Source organism: Acomys russatus, chromosome 17 (assembly GCF_903995435.1).
Source record: "Acomys russatus chromosome 17, mAcoRus1.1, whole genome shotgun sequence".
Classification (NCBI taxonomy): Eukaryota; Metazoa; Chordata; class Mammalia; order Rodentia; family Muridae; genus Acomys; species Acomys russatus.
Window position 1 is genome coordinate 41,192,931 of NC_067153.1, and position 20,836 is coordinate 41,213,766.

Below are 20,836 nucleotides of genomic sequence, written 5' to 3' on the forward strand. Positions count from 1 at the left end.
AGTTTCTCTCTCTCTCTCTCTGTCTCTCTCTCTGTCTCTCTCTCTCTCTCTCTCTCTCTCTCTCTCTCTCTCTCTCTCTCTCTCTCTCTCTTTCCACTTTTGGGGCATGCGGCCTACAGCAGAGGGCTCCGGACTGGGCTAGTCTTGGCTTCATCTCTCACAGCCTTCCTCACCCTCCTTCAATATCCTCTCAGGAAGATCCCAGCATCTTCTATGTAGAGCCTTCCTGACATAGTATTATATGACAGTCTCCTAAGAATTGAAACATTCTCAGCTGGGCGTGGTGGTGCACGCCTTTAGTCCCAGCACTCGGGAGGCAGAGGCAGGTGGAACAATGTGAGTTCGAGGCCAGCCTGGTCTAAAAAGCAAGTCCAGGACATCCAAGGTTACACAGAGAAACCCTGTCTCGAGAAAACAAAACAAAAACAAAAAGAAACATTCCCTCCAGACATGTTAGACAAGGGGTGGAGGAGGGATCTCAAAAGGTAGATAAAGGTCACATGTCTGGAAGAACAAAAATTTGAAAGATTCCTGAGCCTTCTTCACAACAGTGTAGCAAGGAGCCAAAACTACTGGAGGAGAGCACTTGAACCAGTAGAGGTTTTTTTTGTTTGTTTGTTTGTTTGTTTGTTTGTTTTAAAGCCTGTGGAGCTGTCTACAAGCTGTTCAGAGCTCCAGGCATAGCTCCTGTGAATTGTCACCCATGTTTGGGGTGCATGTTTGCTTTGATGATGCAGCTGTTTCTGATTTATGCCTTCTAAGTGATGCCTCACCCATGTTCCCGAGAGTAACCCCAATAAAAATTTCTTGGTTCACCAAATTGGATATTGGTGCCATTGTTGCTTTGGTCTTTCATGCGTTCCCATTCCGGGGTGAGTAGACATGTGTGGCAAATCTTAGGAAAAGTGTGCCACATGACCCAAGAGAGGCCAGCCAGCTACCTCGGCTAGGACCAAGTACGGTAATGGTGTCCTCTGCGTGGCCTTAATAGCTGAAGTTTGATGAAGGTCGGGGTCCAGTGTGGAACTCAGGGCAAGGGGCAGACACACTACTGAGAAAAGGCACTTTATTTCAGTATGGAGGGAGAGAGGCACTCAGAGCAATTCTAAAATACTGTCACTCTCCGTTGTCTAAGAGGTGTGAACCAATGGCAGGTCACACCCAGCCTCACTGAAGGCTGTATTTGGTGGGCAGAAGGGGAGGCTGTGCACACTCAGGCCTTCCCGCTCTTCCCCTGGGACACACGTGTTTCCGGGGGTGCCCTGCGGAACCACTCCGACCAGGAGCCATCGTAAACAGCCACGTCGGGCTTGCCACAAAGGTAGGCAGCCAGGGCAACATGGCAGGCAGTGACCCCCTTGCGGCACGTAGCAATGAGGGGCTGTGAGAGGTCCACCTTCTTGTCCCGGAACATGGCTTGCAGCTCCTCTGGGCTCTTCTCAAAGCCGTCTTCTGTCAAGAAGTTCATGAAGGGCATGTTGACTGAGCCACGGATGTGGCCCGAGTCCAGTCCTGGGTGGCAACAGAGGACATGGGTTAGGGCAAGCATGGAAGTGGGGACTGGAGAGCCTAGGGCCACTACCAATAACAATCAGGTTTTTTCTCTCTTGGGAACTCAATTTCTTGCAATCTCTGCTTATCATCAACACTCAAGCTATAAGCCTCAGGCCTGCAGTCCCAGCCCCAATGCCTGTTTTCATGGAAGGATGTCCCAAGTCACTTCTGCTGGAAAGGACATCTGCATGCATCACCAGGGATAGTAGATGGCTGTGTGTGCTGGCTGCCAAGGGCAAGGCAGAGAGAAACTATGTGGGTCCTCCTGAGCAGCTGTTTGCAAGAGCACCGATGCTGGCTAGCGTTGTGAGTCAGTAAGCAAACCCTCCTGTGAATGTATTTTACAGGCGAAAACACTGAGGTGTGCTGACAAGAAATGGCTCAGCTAAAAGCACAAGGAAGGACAGGCAAGCCCAGGACCACGCCCAGGCTTTGGTGTTCCTGTGAGGCATGTAGTTGTGAAGAGGAGACCTGGTTTCAGACACATGTTCAAATTCCCACCTCTGCCACTTACTACACTGGTGATGTTCAGTAAGTCACCTCTTTGCACCTCAATTTCCCTATGGGGAGTAAATGTTCCTGGATGAGGACAAATGACATAGACGATACTGAACCCTGATGATGCCTGTCCCCATGCTGTGGCTCCCAATGCTCCCTCTTCAGCTTCAATGGGAGCAGGGCAGGGGTGAGGCAGGCCAAGGTCCTTTCTAGAGCATACTCAGTGAGGTTTTTGGGAAAGCCAGCAATGGGTGGTATCCATGGTAACTCAGCTGGGGGCTGTGACAGGAGAATCTGTGGTTTGAGGTCAGCCTGGTCTATATAGTGAGTTACAGGTCAGTCTGGCCTTGTTTGAAAAACATCAAACCAATAAAGGGGAGGGCCACGAAGATGAGCCACAGCTGGCTGGTGGTACCCGAAGGACCCATGTCTTATGCTTAGCCACTTCTCTCTTCCTTGTGTGCCCTGCACCCCTCCACAGGCAACACTGAGAGTGACACCCATGCCAGAACTGCCTCCATCTCTTCAGGCTCCTCCAATCCCCACCAACCCATTAAACGTGAACTGTGGGGCAAGATAGAAATAGCATGGTGGGCGTGGCAGAAAGGAGAGGAAAGGGCTTCGATTGAGAGACAGCCCAACACTGTGAACAGCATCAGACAGACAGGAAGGGTCTCTGTTCTGGGCCTCAGTCTCCCCTCCTCTAGGTATAAGACCCTAGTGTGCACAGGAGCACAGTGGGTACACAGTCAGTCAATGCAGCAATGTGGTAAACCCCTCACCCCAAAGAAGATTCTAGACACACCAGCACAAGCAGTCCTCTGACAGAACACATGTCCCTGCTTGCAACAGTGACACCTAGAAAGGTCTTCTTGCTGAACCTGAAGCCAGCTATGTGTAACCCTGTCAGTGGGGAGCAGCAGCTGGCCTGAGGACATCAACTGTCAGGTTACAGCAGTTTCCTGCTGGCACTGGGAGGGCAGGATCATTTGCACCAAGCCTCTGTGCTCTTTTCTTTTCTTTTCTTTTCTTTTTTTTTGGCAAGGTTTCTTTGTGTAGCCTTGGCTGTCCTGGACTCCCTTAGTAGACTAGGCTGGCCTCAAAATCACTGGGATCTGCCTGCCTCTGCCTCCTGAGTACTGGGATTAAAGGCATGTGCCACCACGCCCAGCTGTGCTGTTTTCTTATCTTCAACACACCAACTTGATTCTTGTCTTGAGTCTATAAAGGGGGCCTTGTCTAAGTAAGGATAAAGCTGGGATGCTGGGAAGCCTCAGCACCAGCCTGGCCAGCAGCAGCCACTCTGCCAGGAAGGCTCAAGGCCCATCTAGGTTTTTCGTCAGGGCGGTGGTTGAGAAGTGCACCCCTGTAAACATACACATGGAGATCAGAGGGCCACCTCAGTTCCTCATTCGCCCATCCCCCTGGAACTTGCTGTGAGCCCCAGAGATCTGCCTGTCTCTGCCTCCCCAGTGCTAAGGTCACAAACAAAAGTCACTAAGTTGCATTTGGAGATGTGACTTGTCCTCATGCTCACAAGGCAAGAGCTTGACTCACTAAGTCATTTCTCCGGCCTCTACCTGGGGCCTTTAAAGGAACAAAAATTGCAGCCTTTGTGCAAAGGGACAGCCAGCAAACCCATGGGCCCCGGCCAGAGAACTCTGGAACACTACCAACTGGAGGACAGAGGACAGGCTTGCAGCTAGAGACAGGCCTCCTACCACACTCCTCTTCTCCGCAGCCAGTACCTCAAAAGTGGGTTCTCCCAGAGAACTATATCTCTTCATTCCTCACAAAACTGAAGAGACTTTCCTTCCAGTTCTAATGAGGATCCCAGGCTTAGAGAAGACACAATAACTTCACACACACACACACGGATAGAGAGAGGAGACATGTAAAATCAAGCCAGACTCCAAAGCCTATGTTTGTTAGTCACTCTGAGCTCCCCTGGAAAAGAAGGCTGAGGCAGGAGGATTATTGAAATGACTTCCTGTGTTCCTCAACTGTCTAGAAGTCTAGGAATTTATGTTCCAGGTTTGGCTAAGGAGATTCGAGTCAGTAGGCATGCTAAGATCCCTCAGGCCATGGATGGACAAGGCTCTTGGAGGCCAAGAAAACCTGTCTGTACTTCTGGCATTCTTCCCAAAGACAAGGAAACTCATGTAGGTGCCCTGGCTGTGGCCCAAGAGCCAGGGCCACAGGTAGAGGGTCTCCTTGCTCCCACATAGCAACAGTGTAGAGTGGTGGTGACCTTTCCTGCCCCAGTCCTCACATTTGATCTGGCTCGCCCCATCCTCTGCAGCAGCCTTAGGCAAGCCCCACTTTGGTGCCTGCAACCAAGTGGAATAGGGCCAGTGCCTCTGAGAGGCCACTGAGGATTCCAGAAATTGACTGCATCCAGGAGCCTGCAAATCAAAGTGCTAGGTATGAACCAATACCATCCCCCTCCTTCCTCATCCTCACCCACTCTCCACCCCGCCCCAGGTGAAAGAACAGGTTCCCAGGTACACAGGCTGAACAACTGAGAAATGAGTGCTACCAGGCCCAAATACAGCATTCCCATTATATGGATGAGGAACACTGAGGCTTGGAGAGGGGGGACAGCCTGTTACTAACAAAGCCTCCAGAGACCCTCTGTTCTAAGGTCCTTCTCTTCTCTGATTCTTCCTACTTACTCTGGGTATCTAGCCTTGGACCTGACAGGTTACCTCTGCCCTTCTTTGCAGTGTTCCTCCCAGTGGATACACAGCTGCACCTGAATATTCCTTTATTCTGCACTCTCACTCAGGCAGAACTCTGGAAGGTATGTGAAGTCCTGAGGGGGAGGTGATTGTCCCCAGAGGGCAAGAAGTAGCCATGGGGTCCTGTATTTTTGGTGGTGTGGTGTGTGTGTGTGTGTGTGTGTGTGTGTGTGTGTGTGTGTGTGTGTGCGCGCGCGCGCGCGCATGCGCGCGCACGCCATACTCATGCCCTTCAGGAACACTCGGAGCCAAGGCCTCCCCACCCCCCTGTGCTTTATATCTGGACCGCTGAACCCACAGGAACCTCCCTGAACCCACCCCACACAGCAGGCCATGACCTTGGCAGTGTGCATTTGTGTCCAGCAAATCGTCGTACAGAACGGGGCAGGTGGCCCATCCCCTGCCTGTGTAGATGGCCCTGGACTTTGCTCAGTGTCTTCCCCTCCAAAGAGCCCCTTTGCTGGCTTGCTGCACGGAACGGAAGCCATGTACATGTGGCAGGGCTGAGGACCTCTGCTTGTTTATAGCTAGGAAACAAGCAGTTGGGCTCAGTGCCCTCCACATAGGAGTGGCCAAACTAGAAAGAGAACCCAGGCTCCCTGGCACTCCAGGGCAATCAGAAGAGATAGGAAGAGTCATAAGAGGAGAGGGACTTTAGAACTCAGGCAGGCTGTGTCCCCTCTCTCCAAGCCTCTTTTCCTCATCTATAAAACGGTGGGAACACTATGTTTGGGCCCCATATCACTCATTTCTCAGTTTGCTTTCCAGCCTGCTGGTGAAAGTTCAACGGCCAGCTTCACTCTCCCTTCCCCCAGCATAAGTTCCAAGAAGAAAAAGGGCTTTGGGCCAAGACCAGGAGGGGCTGCAGGCGTTCCTTGTCCGGAGTCTCTGCAAAGTGCCTAATGAGCATACATCTTTCTCTCCTGACCTTCCCAGGGCACAGCAGGCGGGACAAATCAAAGGCTTGGAGAGAACGGGAGTGGAGAGATGCCAAGCTCTACCAACTAGATGTGTGGCCTTGACCTGCTCCTGCCTGTGTGCCTCAGCCCCACTCTGTCCAGTGGGGAGACAGTTTAGTATTAAGACTGTAAAAACAGTGTTTCGGACATTAGCTGGTAGAAAGGAAGAGGCACTTTGCAACATGTTAGGCAAAATAGTATCCAAGTGTTAAGTCATACAGGGCAAGGACACTTACTGATAAAAGGAGCCTTGGGAAGCAGGCCACCACTCCCATGCTGAAGAAAAGCAAGACTTGGGGTCTCCTGAACCCTAGGAAGTAGTGGTGGGAAGGGCAAATGGGCTTACATCTGAGTTTAGAAGCCTGGTTTAAAACCAAATAGTACTGAGTTCAAATCCAAGCTCTACCACTTAACTGACCAAGTAACAGCACTCCGTCTAAGTTAAGTGTTTCCTTGCATCCATATCCCTGGGACAAGCTGGCAGCCACTGTAACAGCTCCACTAACAGGCCGAGGCTGTCTGAGCTGCCTTTCACAAACACTATGCAGGGTCCCAGAAGAGCCCCTGGAAGGGTCCTGTTGGTGTTTGAAAGGGTTTCTCGGGTCTAGAGGGTCTGAGTCTCTGAACAATCACGTAAATGACTACTTGTGGGTAGAACATCCTTTGGTACACCCTAGTGCAAGTGGGAGAGCTGGTGCCTGGACATGGACCATGGACAGTCACCCCTACTAATACAGGCAGCTTGTTAGCACAGGGCTATGGGCGCAGAGCCCTCGTGTCTCAGCGATGCAAAAGCCTTCAAGGTTAACTGTTCCCCTCCCATTTTACAGATGGAAAGACAAGTCTACTTGGAGGGACTGAGGGTCCCAGGTGCTCTGATTCTCCATCTTTCTTGCTGGACAATCCTCCCCAGGGACCACAGCGGCACCTACCTACTGCATCGGGCTCCGGTTGTGTGCCCAGGTACCGTCCTTGGGCCCGAGAGTCTACCAGCTGGAACCTTTTAGACTGGAGGTTCTCCAGGACCTGCTCATAGGTCTTGAGCAGGGAGCGGTTCAGTGTAGCTTTGAAAACGGCTGGCTCTGGCCGCGAGGGCTCAGATGTCACCGGGTGGCCCTCCTTCAGCCAGTTCCGGAAGCCACCATTGAGCACTGACACTGTGCGGTGGCCAAACACACGAAACATCCACCACACTCTGGGCGCGTAGAAGCAGCCCAGGTCGTCTCCGTCGTACACCACCACGTGTGTGTCGTTGCTTATGCCCAGGCTGCCCACGTAGTCCCCAAAGTGGGCCTCACTGGGCAGCATCATCTCATAAGGCGAAGCTGTGTCCCGGCATTCCTCTATATCAAAGAAAGACGAGCCAGGCACGTGGCGTTCCTGGTACTCTTTGCGTGCCTGGCGGGTCCCCGGTGAGTACCATGACGCGTCCAGCACCCGAAGGCTGGGTCCCAGGCTGCCGGACCGTATGGATTCCGCCAGCCACTTGGTGGAGACCAGCGCCCGGTAGAGCACCTGATGAACCATAGTGTCAGCTCTGCGTGTCACCTGGCACGGGTGGGAACCAGGAGAGGGACAGGCCTGAGAGCACTGAGTGCGGTAGGAGGAGCCCGGGAGGCGGGGCTGTTGTCCCCACTACACTTTCCCAGCGTTCAATGGTAACTACACCCAGAGTGTGACTAAGGCGACAGTGGGATAAGTTTGCATATTTCCCTAGGGAAAGCCTGTTAGTCCCTCCCACTGCTCTAGCGCCCTCCCTGTCTAGTCCCTAGGAGGACAGGTGGGCGTGGCCAAGAGCGTTGGAGCACTCCTATAGCAGCAGCAGCTGGGAGGGACTAGCTCAGGACCCTGTAAGCAAGAATGAGAACACAGGTGCTAGGTGGAGAAGACGGTCCTTGGGCTTCGAGTCCCCTCTCCGGGCGCACTGACCACTCGCCAGCCCTTCTGTTTCCGTTTTCTGCAGCCTGGGTACTCTGACTTTTAGAATGCCCAAGTCCGGTGAAGGGGCTCCAAGCACCCTGGCCTGCTTTTTCCACCAGGACCCAGGCAGCGGCCCCATCCCGGGCGGCCCCTGGCATTAGCTCCGCCCGGTAGCAGAGCTGGCACTAGCCCTAGCGCTCCGGAGAAGCTGGCGGGTTCAAACCGGGAGCCGGGAGTGTTCCCAAATGGCCCTCTCCATTGTGCGGCCTCCCATAGGGGGATGGGACCTCCCTCTCAGACAACAGGGACTCAGAGCAGCTCCTAGCCTTCGCGCGTAAAGCCTGTTTGCCCTCCTAGTATAACACTTTTCACACCCAAAGGGGGCTATTGAGGGCTCGGGGGCTCGGGGGCTCAGGGACAGCACGCAACCCGGCCGCATGGTGCGTTCGTCCCCCGCAGCCCGGAGAATGGAAAGTGCAACCAGCAGCGGCTCGGAGTGGTTAAGGCAGTGGGCTGTGCCCAAGTCTCCACCCTTTGGCTGGCCGCAGGTTGGTGGCGGAAGGGGACCTCTGAGGGCGCGGGGAGGGGGTGACATGGCGAAGCTGGGAAGCAGGGAGCACGGAACCCTGATATCTGCTGCCCATCGCGTCCTATTTGCTTTTCTGTGAGGGAAGGAGCGTTTCGGGGGTGCATAGCATGGTACCACGAGGGGAGTGGAGGAGGGGGTGCAGACTGTGAGAGAGGAGTTTTCTGGGTGTCCCTAATTTGCATTACGGGGGACTGTCCACAGCTCCTTCTGACCGCCTGTAGGGTTGGGGTAGGGTAAGAGTCTAGTGGGTAGCAGTGGCTGCCTGGGGTTTCGAATGACCTGGTGCCTCCTGAGAAAGTAGGAGGGCCCGAGAGAACCAACAAAGCCGTTCAGAAGGGCTGTGGTGACAAGACCGAGCGTTCCCCCAAAGGAGAAAGTAGCAGAACGTAGTGGAATGAAACGAAACTAAGAAACTAACGTTTATCCGGCTCGCCTGCCGTGCCGCGGCCTTGCCGAGTGCCCTGACGACTCCGCGTGATAGAGCTGAAACTTCTCTCAACAGGAAAAACGGGTGGACCCAGGCGTCAGGGTGCGGGGTGGGGTGGAGTAGGCACTTATTCTGACCTGAAGCCCAAAGCGGTGGGAGCTGCCTTGGTTTACCTGCCCGTCCTTGAAGCCATATGCTTAAAAAAAATTTTTTTTTAAACTGATTTCCTTGAGCTTCAATCTTGACCACTTCACTGTAAATTTATATAAATGCCAGTTGGCAAAATATCTGGAGACGGAGCATGGCTCTTGCAAACTGGCTCTACACCACCTCTCTAGGCTATATTGTTGCCCTGGAATCCTTTTCTCTTGGACTCCTCCCCCCCCCCTTTTTTGAACACCAATCCTGCCCTGAACTATTGTCACCGAGTGTTGCAAAAATTCAAACACTGCTTAGCATTTTCCAAGTGTACTCAGCCTTGAGCTTTGACAGTGAGGGAAAAGAAGGTGCCAAGAGGCTTCAGGTGGAGAAATATTCTGGAGCACCTGAGCCCCCCTGCAAAGGTGGTGTGCATATGTATTCATACTAGCCCTAGGGTGGCATGGAGCCGCCCTTTGTGTCCTGACTGTCCTCCAGTGAGCCACTGTCCCCTGGAATCCTGCAAGCACAAAGGAATCTAATGTCTGTTTTCTGCCCCCCCCCCCCCCCCCCCCCCATACCCAAAGCCTAGCCTCTAGGCTGCCCAGCGTCTTTTGTGATCTGTCAATCAAACAGGGAGCGGGGTCAGGTGATCTCAGACCTCTGAAGTCCCACCCCCCGGAAGTCTGAGATAAGATTGTCTGCAGCTGTAGATTCAAGAGCTACTTAAGAGAGTAAAGGAAGAAATAACGGGTTTACATTCAACTACCCTAAATGATCATTCAAAAAAAAAAAAAAAAGCTGTATATAGGGTAAATGGTGGCCCTTCTGTATTCATTTTTAAAAATCTCATCAAGAGGTGTTTTGGAGTCTGACATAGTGGTATTTGCTTGTGACTCCCCCTCTACTCTGGAAGCTGAGGTGGTGGGGGAGGGGATGATTTCAAGTTCCGAAATACAGAGTAACATGAGGGGGCATGTGGGGTGTTTGCTGGGAAGATAGCTCAGCCAATTAAGTGCTTGCCTTGAGAGCACAGGCCCTGAGTTGGATCGCCAGAGCCTACATAAGCAATGCAAGGCATGTTGCATGCCTACAATCCCAGCACTAGGAAAGGAGAGACAGGTAGGTGCCTGGGGCTGAGTGTCCAGGCAGCTGAGGTGAGTCCCAGGCCACAAAAAGACCCCTCTCTCAAAAATGAAATGAAGCAAAATAAAATGGCTAATGCCTGAGGTCCCATCTGACATCTGAGGCTGTCCTCTGTCCTTCACACACACACACGCATACCCCATCACACACACACGGACCATCACACACACACACACAGACCATCACACACACACACGGACCATCACACACACACACACACACACACACAGACCATTACACACACACACACACACACACACACGGACCATTACACACACACACAGACCATTACACACACACACAGACCATCACACACACACACACACACACACACACACACACGGACCATTACACACACACACAGACCATCACACACACACAAACAGCCTGTGCCAGGGTATTTGTACTCTCTGACTTTGAAACCAGAGCTGGGAGGGCAAAATTCCCAAGAATTATGGAGGTAAAGGAGCTTTATGAGAGGGTTGTCCCACCAGCCTTGGCCTCCTTGCCCTCTGTGCACCCCCTCTGTCACATCTAGTTGCATCAGAAACGCTGGGGTCAGTCCTTAGCCAGAGTCCATGGCTAGCCAACTTTTTTTTTAATGTTTTGGTTTGGTTTGGTTGGTTGGTTGAGGTTTTTGTTGTTGTTGTTTTTCGAGACAGGGTTTCTGTGTACAGCCCTGGCTCTTCTGGAACTTGCTCTGTAGACCAGGTTGGCCTTGAACTGGAGGCCTCTGCCTCCCTAGTGCTGGAATTAAAGGTGTGCACCAGCACTGCCTTGCTGTTGTTGTTGTTTGAGACAGGGTTTCTCTGTGTAGCCTTAGCTGTCCTAGACTCACTTTTGTAGACCAGGCTGGCCTCAAACTCACAGCCATCCATCTGCCTCTGCCTCCCAAGTACTGAGATTAAAGGCATGCGCCACCAAACCTGGCTACATTCTCTTATTCTTTCCCTAAGTCACAGTGTGCTTCTGCTTCCTTCAGGAAGTCCTTCCACCTTCTCCCTCCCATCCAGGCTGAGGTAGAGACCTGGGTGCTCACACTAAACTCCAGAATTTCTCACTTGCACGGTTGATTGCTTGAGCCTATCAGTTCTGCCCCACACCCCACTTCACAAGCCCACATCCCCACCCCAAGGCCTAGGGCAGTGAGTGATTCCAGCCCATCCCTATTTAGTGCCCTGGCTTCTGTTGTTTATTTATTTATTCTGGTTTTTGTTTTGTTTTGTTTGATTGTTGTTGTTGTTGTTGTTTGGGTTTTTTGTTTGTTTGTGTTTGTTTTTGTTTTTGGTGAGATGGTCTTGCTGAGCAACTCAGACTAGTCGGGAACTTCCTGTATAGACTATGGCCCTGAACACTGGCTCTCCTACCTCAGTCTCCTGAGTACAGACTGCTCCTCCTGAGGAGGTACCGCTTCCACGCCAGGTGACTCAAAGCCTATCTAGGAGCCTCCGTGGCTTTCAGGAAAAGGTGACAGTACCAAACCTCTTAAAGCCTATTCCTTCAGGAGGCTGGGGAGAGGCTGCCCTGTCAAGTGTTGTAATATACTAGGGTTAAACAGCACTGGGAGAAGGGTGAATACTGATTGTTGCTCCCATTGGATACCTAGACCGGCTCAAATGAATGAGTGAATTTGATTGGCTGTGAAGCTGGGCTGCATCTTAGAAAGGGTTGAAACTTTGGCCTTGTTTGCTTTACTGAAAGGGCAATTGAGCTTGCCCTACCCAACCTTGCTGGGCAAGGAAGAGAGAGTGAGGGTCGCGTACCACTCTCGCCTGGCGCCCATGGTCATAACCTCAATTGAAGCTGTGTATTATTCAAGTGCTGGCCGGGGTAATCCCTGGGTGATAAAAGCAGAGAGTCACTTCACCGCAGGCTCTGTCTGCATTCCTGGACTCTGCTCTGTCGGCTGCGTAGGCTCCACCTCCGCCAATTAACACATATGCCCCAGTCACAGTCCCCGAAGACAGGCTGCTCTCTAGATTCTGATATCTTCCCTGTCTTGCAGGCCCACGATCCCCGCATCCCCGAAGCCATGGCTGCTCCGCAGCTTTTCCGAGCCCTTGTGTCTGCGCAGTGGGTGGCGGAGGCTCTGCAGTCCCCGCGAACCTCGCAGCCGCTAAAGTTACTGGACGCCTCCTGGTACCTGCCCAAGCTGGGCCGCGACGCGCGACGCGAGTTCGAGGAGCGCCACATCCCGGGCGCCGCCTTCTTTGACATTGATCGTTGCAGCGACCACACTTCGCCCTACGACCACATGCTGCCTAGCGCCGCGGACTTCTCAGACTACGCGGGCAACTTGGGCGTGGGCGCCGCCACGCACGTCGTGATCTACGACGGCAGCGACCAGGGCCTCTATTCCGCCCCGCGGGTCTGGTGGATGTTCCGCGCCTTCGGCCACCGCTCCGTGTCGCTGCTGGATGGCGGCCTCCGCCACTGGCTGAGCCAGAACCTGCCAATCAGCTCTGGCAAGAGCCACACGGAGCCCGCCGAATTCAGCGCGAAGCTTGATCCCTCTTTCATCAAGACCCACGAGGAAATCCTGGACAACCTGGAGGCCCGGCGCTTCCAAGTGGTGGACGCCCGCGCAGCTGGCCGGTTCCGAGGCACCGACCCAGAACCCCGAGATGGTAACACACTGGGTGTGGGGACAGGCTGGTGTAAGCTCTGGGCACTGGCTAGCCTTGTGCTGGCCTTTCATGCATACAGAGCAAAGGAGAAGGCTTGTTTGCTGAGCGCCTCACTTTAAGCCTCTTGCTTTCTTCTTAGAGTGGAGGTCACACTACCTTACTTTGGCCTGAGGTCGCCTAAATACTTTGAGAATCCAGAGCACAATAGCCCAATAACTATGCTTGTGTTGCGGCCACCACAAAATAGCAAAAGTCAGTCTCTACATGGTTTAGGAAAGACCCAAACTTGGTCCTGATAACGTCTGGCCGCCTGAGTAGATGGTGTCCTGGATGTCTGCACCTGTGGCCAGAGTATTCAATCATAAGAGATTCCAAAAGGGGAGTAGGGTGGGTGGCCCAAACTGAGTGGTTGGTGCCCCAGGTGAGGGCCAAGCCGGCTGCTCTCCCCAGGCAAAGCCCTGTGTGATGTGAGAAGGGGCCCACAAAGCAGACAGGGCTATAGCCATGCTGCTGTGACCCTTCAAACCTCTCAGGAGATAGGTAGAAGCAGCCTTTAGTGCCTGCAAATATCGCATCCGGTGTTTAAACAGCCCCAGAAAGCTTTTTATTGGGGGTGGGCTGGGGGTGGGCAGGTACTGAGGGTGTGCTCTTTATTACCATGTCATTATTCCTGAACGATGTAACTTCACAGCATTTGCTGTTGTGGGGTTCACTTAAATCCAACATAACTCAAACACTAGGTCAGTGCAGGTGACAAAAACTTATCGTAATCAAGCCTATACTGATCCATCAGTGTGGAAGAACAGAGTCAGGAGGTGAACTGCGACCCTGAAGGGATGTTGTACAGCACATTTAAAGGATTAAACCATAAAAGGGAGGGAGCAGGGTGGGCTGTAGCATTGTCCAATCATATTTCGACGTAAGGGGCGGGGCAAGGGCGTTTTCCATCAGTCAGGAGTAGGTTCCTGAGTCTGAGAAGATGAATTTAGTTTGAACCAGCCAGCAAGACAGGGAAGTTGTCCTTGAAATGGCTGGACTCAGACAACCATCTCCTTACAGGTTGTCCCTGAGAAGCCTAAACTCATACAACTGTCCCCTTACAGCAGAAGCTGTTCAGCTATTGGGAAGTGCCCAATGCCCCCTAGGGCCTGGGACCTTGACTGTAGTACCTCCCTGTGGTTAAATGGAGTCTGAAAACGAAACGGGAGGACTTAGAATAAGTTTCTTTTGCTTAACATTTACAACTGTAATAGGTATTGAAGGAAATCTAAGGGTGGGTGCAGAGGCTCACAGCAGTAATCCCAGCATTTGGAGGCTGAGGTAGGTGGATCGTGAGTTTGAGGCCAAGCCTGGGCTACATAGTGATTTCCAGCTCAGCCTGAACTAGAGTGAGATCCTGTCTCAAAACTCAAAGGGGAAAGAAAGAAAGAAGAGAAAATCTGGAGATGTTTTAATGTTAGGAAGACTGCATGTAGATTACATGATAGACACCATTTCATGTGATTGTGGGGTCCGGGCATCAATTCTCTTAAAAATATGAAGCGATGCCGGGCAGTGGTGGCACACGCCTTTAATCCCAGCAATCGGGAGGCAGAGGCAGGTGGATCACTGTGAATTCGAGGCCAGCCTGGTCTACAAAGCGAGTCCAGGAAGCCAAGGCTACACAGAAAAACCCTGTCTTGAAAAACAACAACAACAAAAACAAAAAGAAAGAAAGAAAAAGAAAATATGGAGCAATGCCTGTGCTGCCATTATACAGGGGAGGAAAATAGCCCTGGAATGGCTGCCTTGCCTGAAGTCTCATAAAGGATCCCCTCTGGATTCAGACCACCTGCACACTTACCCACAGTGAGCAACCAGCAATCCCCGCCCCACCCCCCACCATGTGTCTCCAACCTGCTAGGATGCAGGAGCCAGCCATGGCCCTGGAAGTTCTCTCATGCCCTCTCTGCTATTACGGGCTTCAGTTCAGAGCCCTGTCTCTTCTTCCCAAGTGCTGGGATTCCATTCAGGCATCACCAGAATGGCTTTGTTTGTATGTTTTTGAGGCGCCAAGGGTGAAAGCCAAGGCTTTATGCATGCTAGGCATGCGCTGGTCTAGCTGAGCCACAGCCCCAAGCATCAAGACTGAATTCTTTTAAGAATAAAGTCTGATTTTTATGACCGGATGGAGCCCAAGCTCTTCCAGACACACTGAGGCGTTCCTACACCTCCAACTCCCTATTGTCTGAGCCTTGGTGGCCACAATGTTTTTGTGCATAATTCCAGGGACCATTTGTTCTTCCTGTGTGCCATGCTCTCAGTCCCACTGTCAGGACCCTTGACTGGCTGGCTTCTGCTCATCCTGGGAGAAGGCCCCACCCTCCCTAGGCACTGAGGCCAGCTCCAAGCGGCCTCTTCCCACCTGCTGCTGGCTAGAGCTGCTAGTCTTTGTGCCTCAGTCTCCTGGAGTGGGGGTGACAGTCATTTCTTTCCCATAGGATTTGGGCAGTACTAAAGAAGAAAATGCTGCTAAGGGGTGTCTAGGTACTATCCTGCACAAAGCAAGTGGTCAGCCTTGCCAGCTGTTTTGATTACTATTGCTATTTTTTTTTTTTTTTTTTTTTTTTTTTTTTTTTGCTATAGCCCTAGGGCATTTTTGTCACATTAGCAATTATCTGGTTATTGCCTGTCAGCCCTGTACACCATCTCTAGGCCTCCAAGTGTCCCAAGTTCTAACTGAACAGAGCTCATGTGCATTGCTCTGCTGCCCCCAAGGTTCCCAGTCAGGAAGCCCCGGGTCCTGTGTGGCTCTGGAAGAGTCTTGGGTTCACACTCTAGCCAGCAATTAGCTGGATGCAGTGACTTTGGGTGTTAATTGGCCTTAGGCTGGCCATCTGTGTAGTTGGGGTACCTAGCAACTGGCGGCTGGAGATAAGATGAGACATAGGAGACATATTTGGCACAAGTACCAGCAACGCTAGACGTTACTCATACTGTTGTTCCGTGTGTTCCTCCTGTGTAGGCATTGAACCTGGACATATTCCTGGCTCCATAAACATCCCATTCACTGAATTCCTGACCAAGGAGGGTCTGGAGAAGACCCCAGAGGAGATCCAACGCCTGTTCCAGGAGAAGAAGGTGGACCTGTCCAAGCCCTTAGTAGCCACATGCGGCTCTGGTGTCACAGCCTGCCATGTGGCCCTGGGTGCCTTCCTCTGTGGCAAACCTGACGTACCTGTCTATGATGGCTCCTGGGTAGAGTGGTACATGCGTGCCCAGCCTGAGCATATTATCTCTGAGGGCCGAGGGAAGACCCAGTGAGGCCAGGCAGGACACAGTACAGCTCAGGGTAACACCTGACCACCATAGTGCCAGCCTGGCCACTCTGACTCTGCTTTGCCAAGTTGTCTGTCCTTCTGCAGACAACTCAGGTGGTATTTGGGGTGACATCCCAGAGACCAGGAGATCCAATGACTCCTGGTACCCAGTGGATGGAGTAAAGAAGGTAGCAGGAAGTAAGAGGGTACCCAGGGGAAGCAGGGAGGCCAGACAGCAGAACAGCCTGCATGGTGCTAAGCTGGGGCCCACCTAGCTTGTTTCACTGTTGGGAAATAAAACACCAAGCACAAAACCTTTGTGGTTGTGAGAACGCCTGTTTCCTGAGGAACCATGGATTCTTGCACACCCAGCAGGCATTGCTTTGGGAAGCCTCCCAGCCTCGGAGAAACATTGGAGTCTCTGAGACCTTGTTCCCAGATGCTATGACAAACTATCATTTACCTATAATCCTGGAGCCTCCCTCTTAGGTTCTTCATTTTATTTGCGTGTGCACGCGCACGCGTGTGTGTGTGTGTGTGTGTGTGTGTGTGTGTGTGTGTGTGTGTGTGTGTGCATGCGCGTGCACTTGAGATCAGAGCAGAGGACATTTGCTATCATTCCTCAAACACCATCTACCTTGGTTTTTGAGGCAGGGTCTCTCATTGGCTGAGAACACACCATGTAGACTAGACCGGACAGCCAAGGATTTACACTTCATCTCCTTAATGCTGACATGGCAAGTGCACACCACCACATCTGGCTTGTTTTACATGGATTCTGAATGTAAGTTCTGCAAGCCATGTACAGATTGGGCTGTGTCCACATCCCTGCCTCTGGATGATATCAGATGAAGTTAGCTGTGACTGGTCTGGGATGCCATGGGGGTGGGGAGTAAGGGGTAGCTTCTGCATGCAGGTGAACAACAGAGGTCCTTTCAGGAGAAAGATAGGTCCACAGCTAAGGTGGCTGTTTCAACCTTGCCAGAGTATTCTCAAGAGAGGCTGAATCTGGTGGCCTGCAAGGAGAAGCTGGCTTTCACTCAAAGCTGTTCTCTGAACTCATGCCAGAAAATAAAAAATGCTTAATGTAATTAAAAAAAAAAAAAAAAAAACTAACAGAGCCAGTGGCATGACTCAGAGAACAAAGGTTTGCCACAAAACCTCATGACACCTGACTTTAATCCCTGGGACTCACAAGGTGAAAGGAGAAAATTCTGTAAAGTACACACACAGGTGCTGTGGTGTACTCACATGCACATACACATGCACACATAAACCCATACATGTGCATGCATTCATACAACATAAAATAAATAAATATCTAATGAATTCACATTATGGGTGAACTCAGGGCTCTAAGCCTCTCTGTTCCAGAAAAAACAGCCTACCCATTGTCCCAGAATAGGGGTTCCATACCCTGTTGACTGTAGTTATCCTCTGGTAGAGATGGACTTATCTGCCCCATCCTGGCAATGCAGGGAATTGAGCCTAGAGTCTCATACCTGCTAGAGAACCACAGTACTACAGAGCCAAGGCACGGACCCCTTTCCCCATCTTTCCCATGAATGCCCTTCCAGAGGCACATGATAGCACCATGTCAGTTGTTATTAGGACCTGGGAGGTGGCATTGGATGTTTTATCTTCTGGAAATAAACAGAGTGAGACAGTACCTAACCATGGAGCACTTCCAGCAGAGCTAGGACCCAGGCCCAGTACCCAGACTCTGAGCTCCCTCTCAAGAGCTCCCTTCACAAGACAAGGAGGAGCCAGCAGCATGGCCTCTGGCTACCAAGAGCTCTGAAGGAAGCCTTGCCTTCCTGGAGCCCCACCTCCTGTTCTATAAAGTGGGAAGGCCCGCCCTCCTGGAGTCCCGCCTCCTGTTCTATAAAGTGGGAAGGCCCGCCCTCCCGGAGCCCCACCTCCTCGTCTGTAAAATAGGAAGCCAGTTGCTTCAGAAGAGGGGAGTCACGACAGAGCCACGACAGCTTCTCCTTCCTTGCTCTAGGATTTCTCAACCTTGCACCACCAGTCTGTCTGGACAACTCTGCTCTGAGAGCATCCTGTGCCCACGGGACACTCAGCAGCGTTTTGACCTCGGCCCATCAAATGTCATTTGACTCCTGACTATGATATTCCACGGAAAAAACACTACCTCACAAACAAAGGACATTTGACAGCAGCAGTCAGGAACAGCATGGACACAGACACCCTCAGTCCCTCAACTGATAGGAAGCTTCCCAGTTTCACATCCAGTTCCTCTCCAGAGCTTCCTTCCTGTCAGGCTCAGGTGGAGCCTTGCTTTGTCTCCCTAGAGGAGTCTGTTCTAGGAGAGACAGGAGCCTTCTGCCTGCCCTCTTGACACAGCCTCTCCACGGAGGCTGCCTGATCGACTGTGGGCTTGCTGCAGACTCCCTTGGCTTTGGTGTCTTTTTCTTTTTCTTTCTTTCTTTCTTTTTTTTTTTTTTTTTAAGTTGGCCTCGTTGTTCCTTCCTTAAGCAATAGGACGGATAAACTGACATAATCTACAGAAATGCTTCAGCCTGATGTTAGACAGTTAGCATCAACTACTAGTGTTTGGGTTAGTTTATTTATTTATCTACTTATTTTGTATTTCTCTTCCCCCTCCCTCTGTGTGTGTGTGTGTGTGTGTGTGTGTGTATCTGTGTATCTGTGTGTCTGTGTGCGTGGGCATGCACGCTTCCTTCACAATGCTCATGTAAGATCAGGGAACAACCTTTGGGAGTCAGTGCTCTCCTTCTCAGCCCCAGGGATCAAACTCAGGCCACTTGGCTTGCATGCAAGTACTTTTATCCACTTAGCCGTCTTACCAGCCCCCACAGTGTTCTTTTTAGCGTATTTTTAGTAGTTAGGCATCTTAAGTTTTCTCTGGTATTGGGAGATAAAAACTAATGAATACAAGAATTATGTCCTTGCTTCAAGAGCTTCCAAACCAAGAAAGGAAACCAAAACTTTCATTTTTCAGAGAGTAAAGAGTTCTATGAAACGATCTGCTTTATAACAGGCTACATTAATGAAAGAAAGAAAGAAACAAAAACAAGAACAAAACGAAACGAAAAACTCAGAGAAGTGGAGCAACTTGCCCAAGTGTGCACAGCTAATCTGAGAGGAGTCTAACAGGAGATTAAACCTCAGTGCAGAGATCTCTCAGCGCACCATGCCTGCAGTCCAGATTTAAAAATCAAGAGAACAGAAATGTGTGTGTTACAAACACGGGATGTGGCAAAATGCTTCAAAGGGTCAGGTGATGGGTTTTCAGCCATGACTCAGCCCCAGCTCCAGCAAGGGATCAATGCCTAAGGCTCTTCTGTCCTGGGAAAGGCTAAGGTGATTGGAACAGATTCCAAGAAATCCTGAACTTAGCCAGGGTTTTCCAGCAATGACCCAGGGCCGTCTCTGAACTCTGCCCTGCCTCCCACTAGGCTGAACCCCAGAATAATTGACTGTCCTCTGCAAGGCCACCTCAGTCTATGTGAACAGCTCCCACCCCCACTCCACCCCCACTCTGTGGGATTCAGGGAGGAATTGCAACACCAGCAATGGCCAGAGTTTTGTCTACTTGACAAATATTTGCTGAGCACCCCCACCGTGTTGAGGCCTTCCCTAGCCCTGTCTAACCAGCTGCATCAGAACGTTCCAACTCTCTGGACCATTGCCGCTAAGGGTCATGGTCCAAAGCACCCACTAATCAGAGAGTTGAATCATAAATCAGCTCAGTGCCTCAGCCCCAGCACTGGGGAGCTGTCTTCCTGGGCCCCAGCCTTTCTTCTGAGAAATGGGGGGCAAGAGTCCTTCCAGGCACAGGGGAGCCCTTAGAACCTGCTGGAAGCAACTTAGCCAGGGAGCACAGGAAAGGGTGGAGTCAGCACCAGCAATGAGCAAGCTTCACCATTTTATGTACTGAGATCTTCAGCCAGCTGTGGTAGTGTATGCCTTTAACCCCAGCACCTGGGAGACAGAAGCAGGCCTCTGTGAGTCTGAGGCCAGCCTAGTATACAGAGTGAGTTCCAGGACAGCCAGGGCTACCCAGAGAAATCTGTCTCAAAATAAAATAAAGCCAGGAAGTAGATATATGCTTTTTAATCCGAGCTCTCTGGAGGCAGAGGCAGAAGGATCTCTGAGTTTGAGGTCAGCCTAGGCTGCAAAATGAGTTCTAAGACAGCCAAGGTTACCCAGAGAAACCCTGTCTCGAAGATAGATAGATAGATAGATAGATAGATAGATAGATAGATAGGGAAAATAACTGGTTTCTAAAATATTAGTTACTGGTCAAACATGGTGATACATGCCTGTAATTTCTGGTGGCTAAAGCAGGAAAATGGTGAATTTCTTTTTTGTTTTGTTTGTTTGTTTGTTTTTGTTTTGTTTTGTTTTTTGAGACAGGGTTTCTCTGTGTAGCCTTGGCTGTCCTGGACTTGCTTTGTAGACCAGGCTGGCCTCGAACTCACAGTGATCCACCTGCCTCTGCCTTCTGAGTGCTGGGATTAAAGGCGTGCGCCACCACCACCTGGCAAGAGTGGTGAATTTCAAGCCAGCCTAGGGCAAACAAATAAAAAGTCTGAAAGACAGAAGGAAAGCTATTCTTTTATTTTCTTTTCAAGTAATATGACTTGAAATACCACAGAGAACTTGGAATAAGAGTTAGCTGAGCCGTTAGTCAGTCCTGTATAAAATTAACATGCAAATCAACATTCCAACAGCACCTAAACAATAAAGAATAAAGGGGAGGGAAAACCTTAATTTCAATAGCAATAAATTTATTAGCCAGTGTTAGAGCATGGTCGGTGTGGTGGGTGTGGTGGGTGTGGTGGACTTGGTGGCAAACTGTCACCCCAAAAAAGGCTGAGACAGAGAGACTGAGAGTTTGAAGCCAGTCTGAGCTACATAGCAAAACCTTATTTTACTTATTTTTTAAGATTA

The 20,836-nt window shown here is 51.1% G+C and overlaps 2 protein-coding genes across 2 annotated transcripts; one reads left to right on the top strand and one right to left on the bottom strand.

Annotated features, from left to right (window-relative positions):
- Positions 1-1,049: 1,049 nt before the first annotated feature.
- On the bottom strand, positions 1,050-7,426 carry Tst (thiosulfate sulfurtransferase). Its single transcript, XM_051159912.1, has 2 exons — positions 6,685-7,426; positions 1,050-1,512 (listed from the first exon to the last, which is right to left on the bottom strand). Exons 1-2 carry the CDS (start codon positions 7,277-7,279, stop codon positions 1,214-1,216), a joined length of 894 nt encoding a protein of 297 aa, XP_051015869.1. The 5' UTR covers positions 7,280-7,426; the 3' UTR covers positions 1,050-1,213.
- Positions 7,427-11,864: 4,438 nt separating this feature from the next.
- On the top strand, positions 11,865-16,212 carry Mpst (mercaptopyruvate sulfurtransferase). The gene is made up of 2 exons (XM_051159913.1): positions 11,865-12,599; positions 15,604-16,212. The coding sequence occupies exons 1-2, from the start codon at positions 11,912-11,914 to the stop codon at positions 15,900-15,902; spliced, it is 987 nt and encodes a 328-aa protein (XP_051015870.1). The 5' UTR covers positions 11,865-11,911; the 3' UTR covers positions 15,903-16,212.
- Positions 16,213-20,836: the final 4,624 nt, after the last annotated feature.

Coding starts and splice junctions, on each gene's coding strand:
- Tst (XM_051159912.1), bottom strand. CDS start 7,279: ATGGTTCATCAGGTGCTCTACCGGGCGCTGGTCTCCACCAAGTGGCTG. Junction 1,513..6,684: donor ACCGGAGCCCGATGCAGTAG/GTAGGTGCCGCT, acceptor GTTGCCACCCAG/GACTGGACTCGGGCCACATC.
- Mpst (XM_051159913.1), top strand. CDS start 11,912: ATGCCCCAGTCACAGTCCCCGAAGACAGGCTGCTCTCTAGATTCTGAT. Junction 12,600..15,603: donor CGACCCAGAACCCCGAGATG/GTAACACACTGG, acceptor CCTCCTGTGTAG/GCATTGAACCTGGACATATT.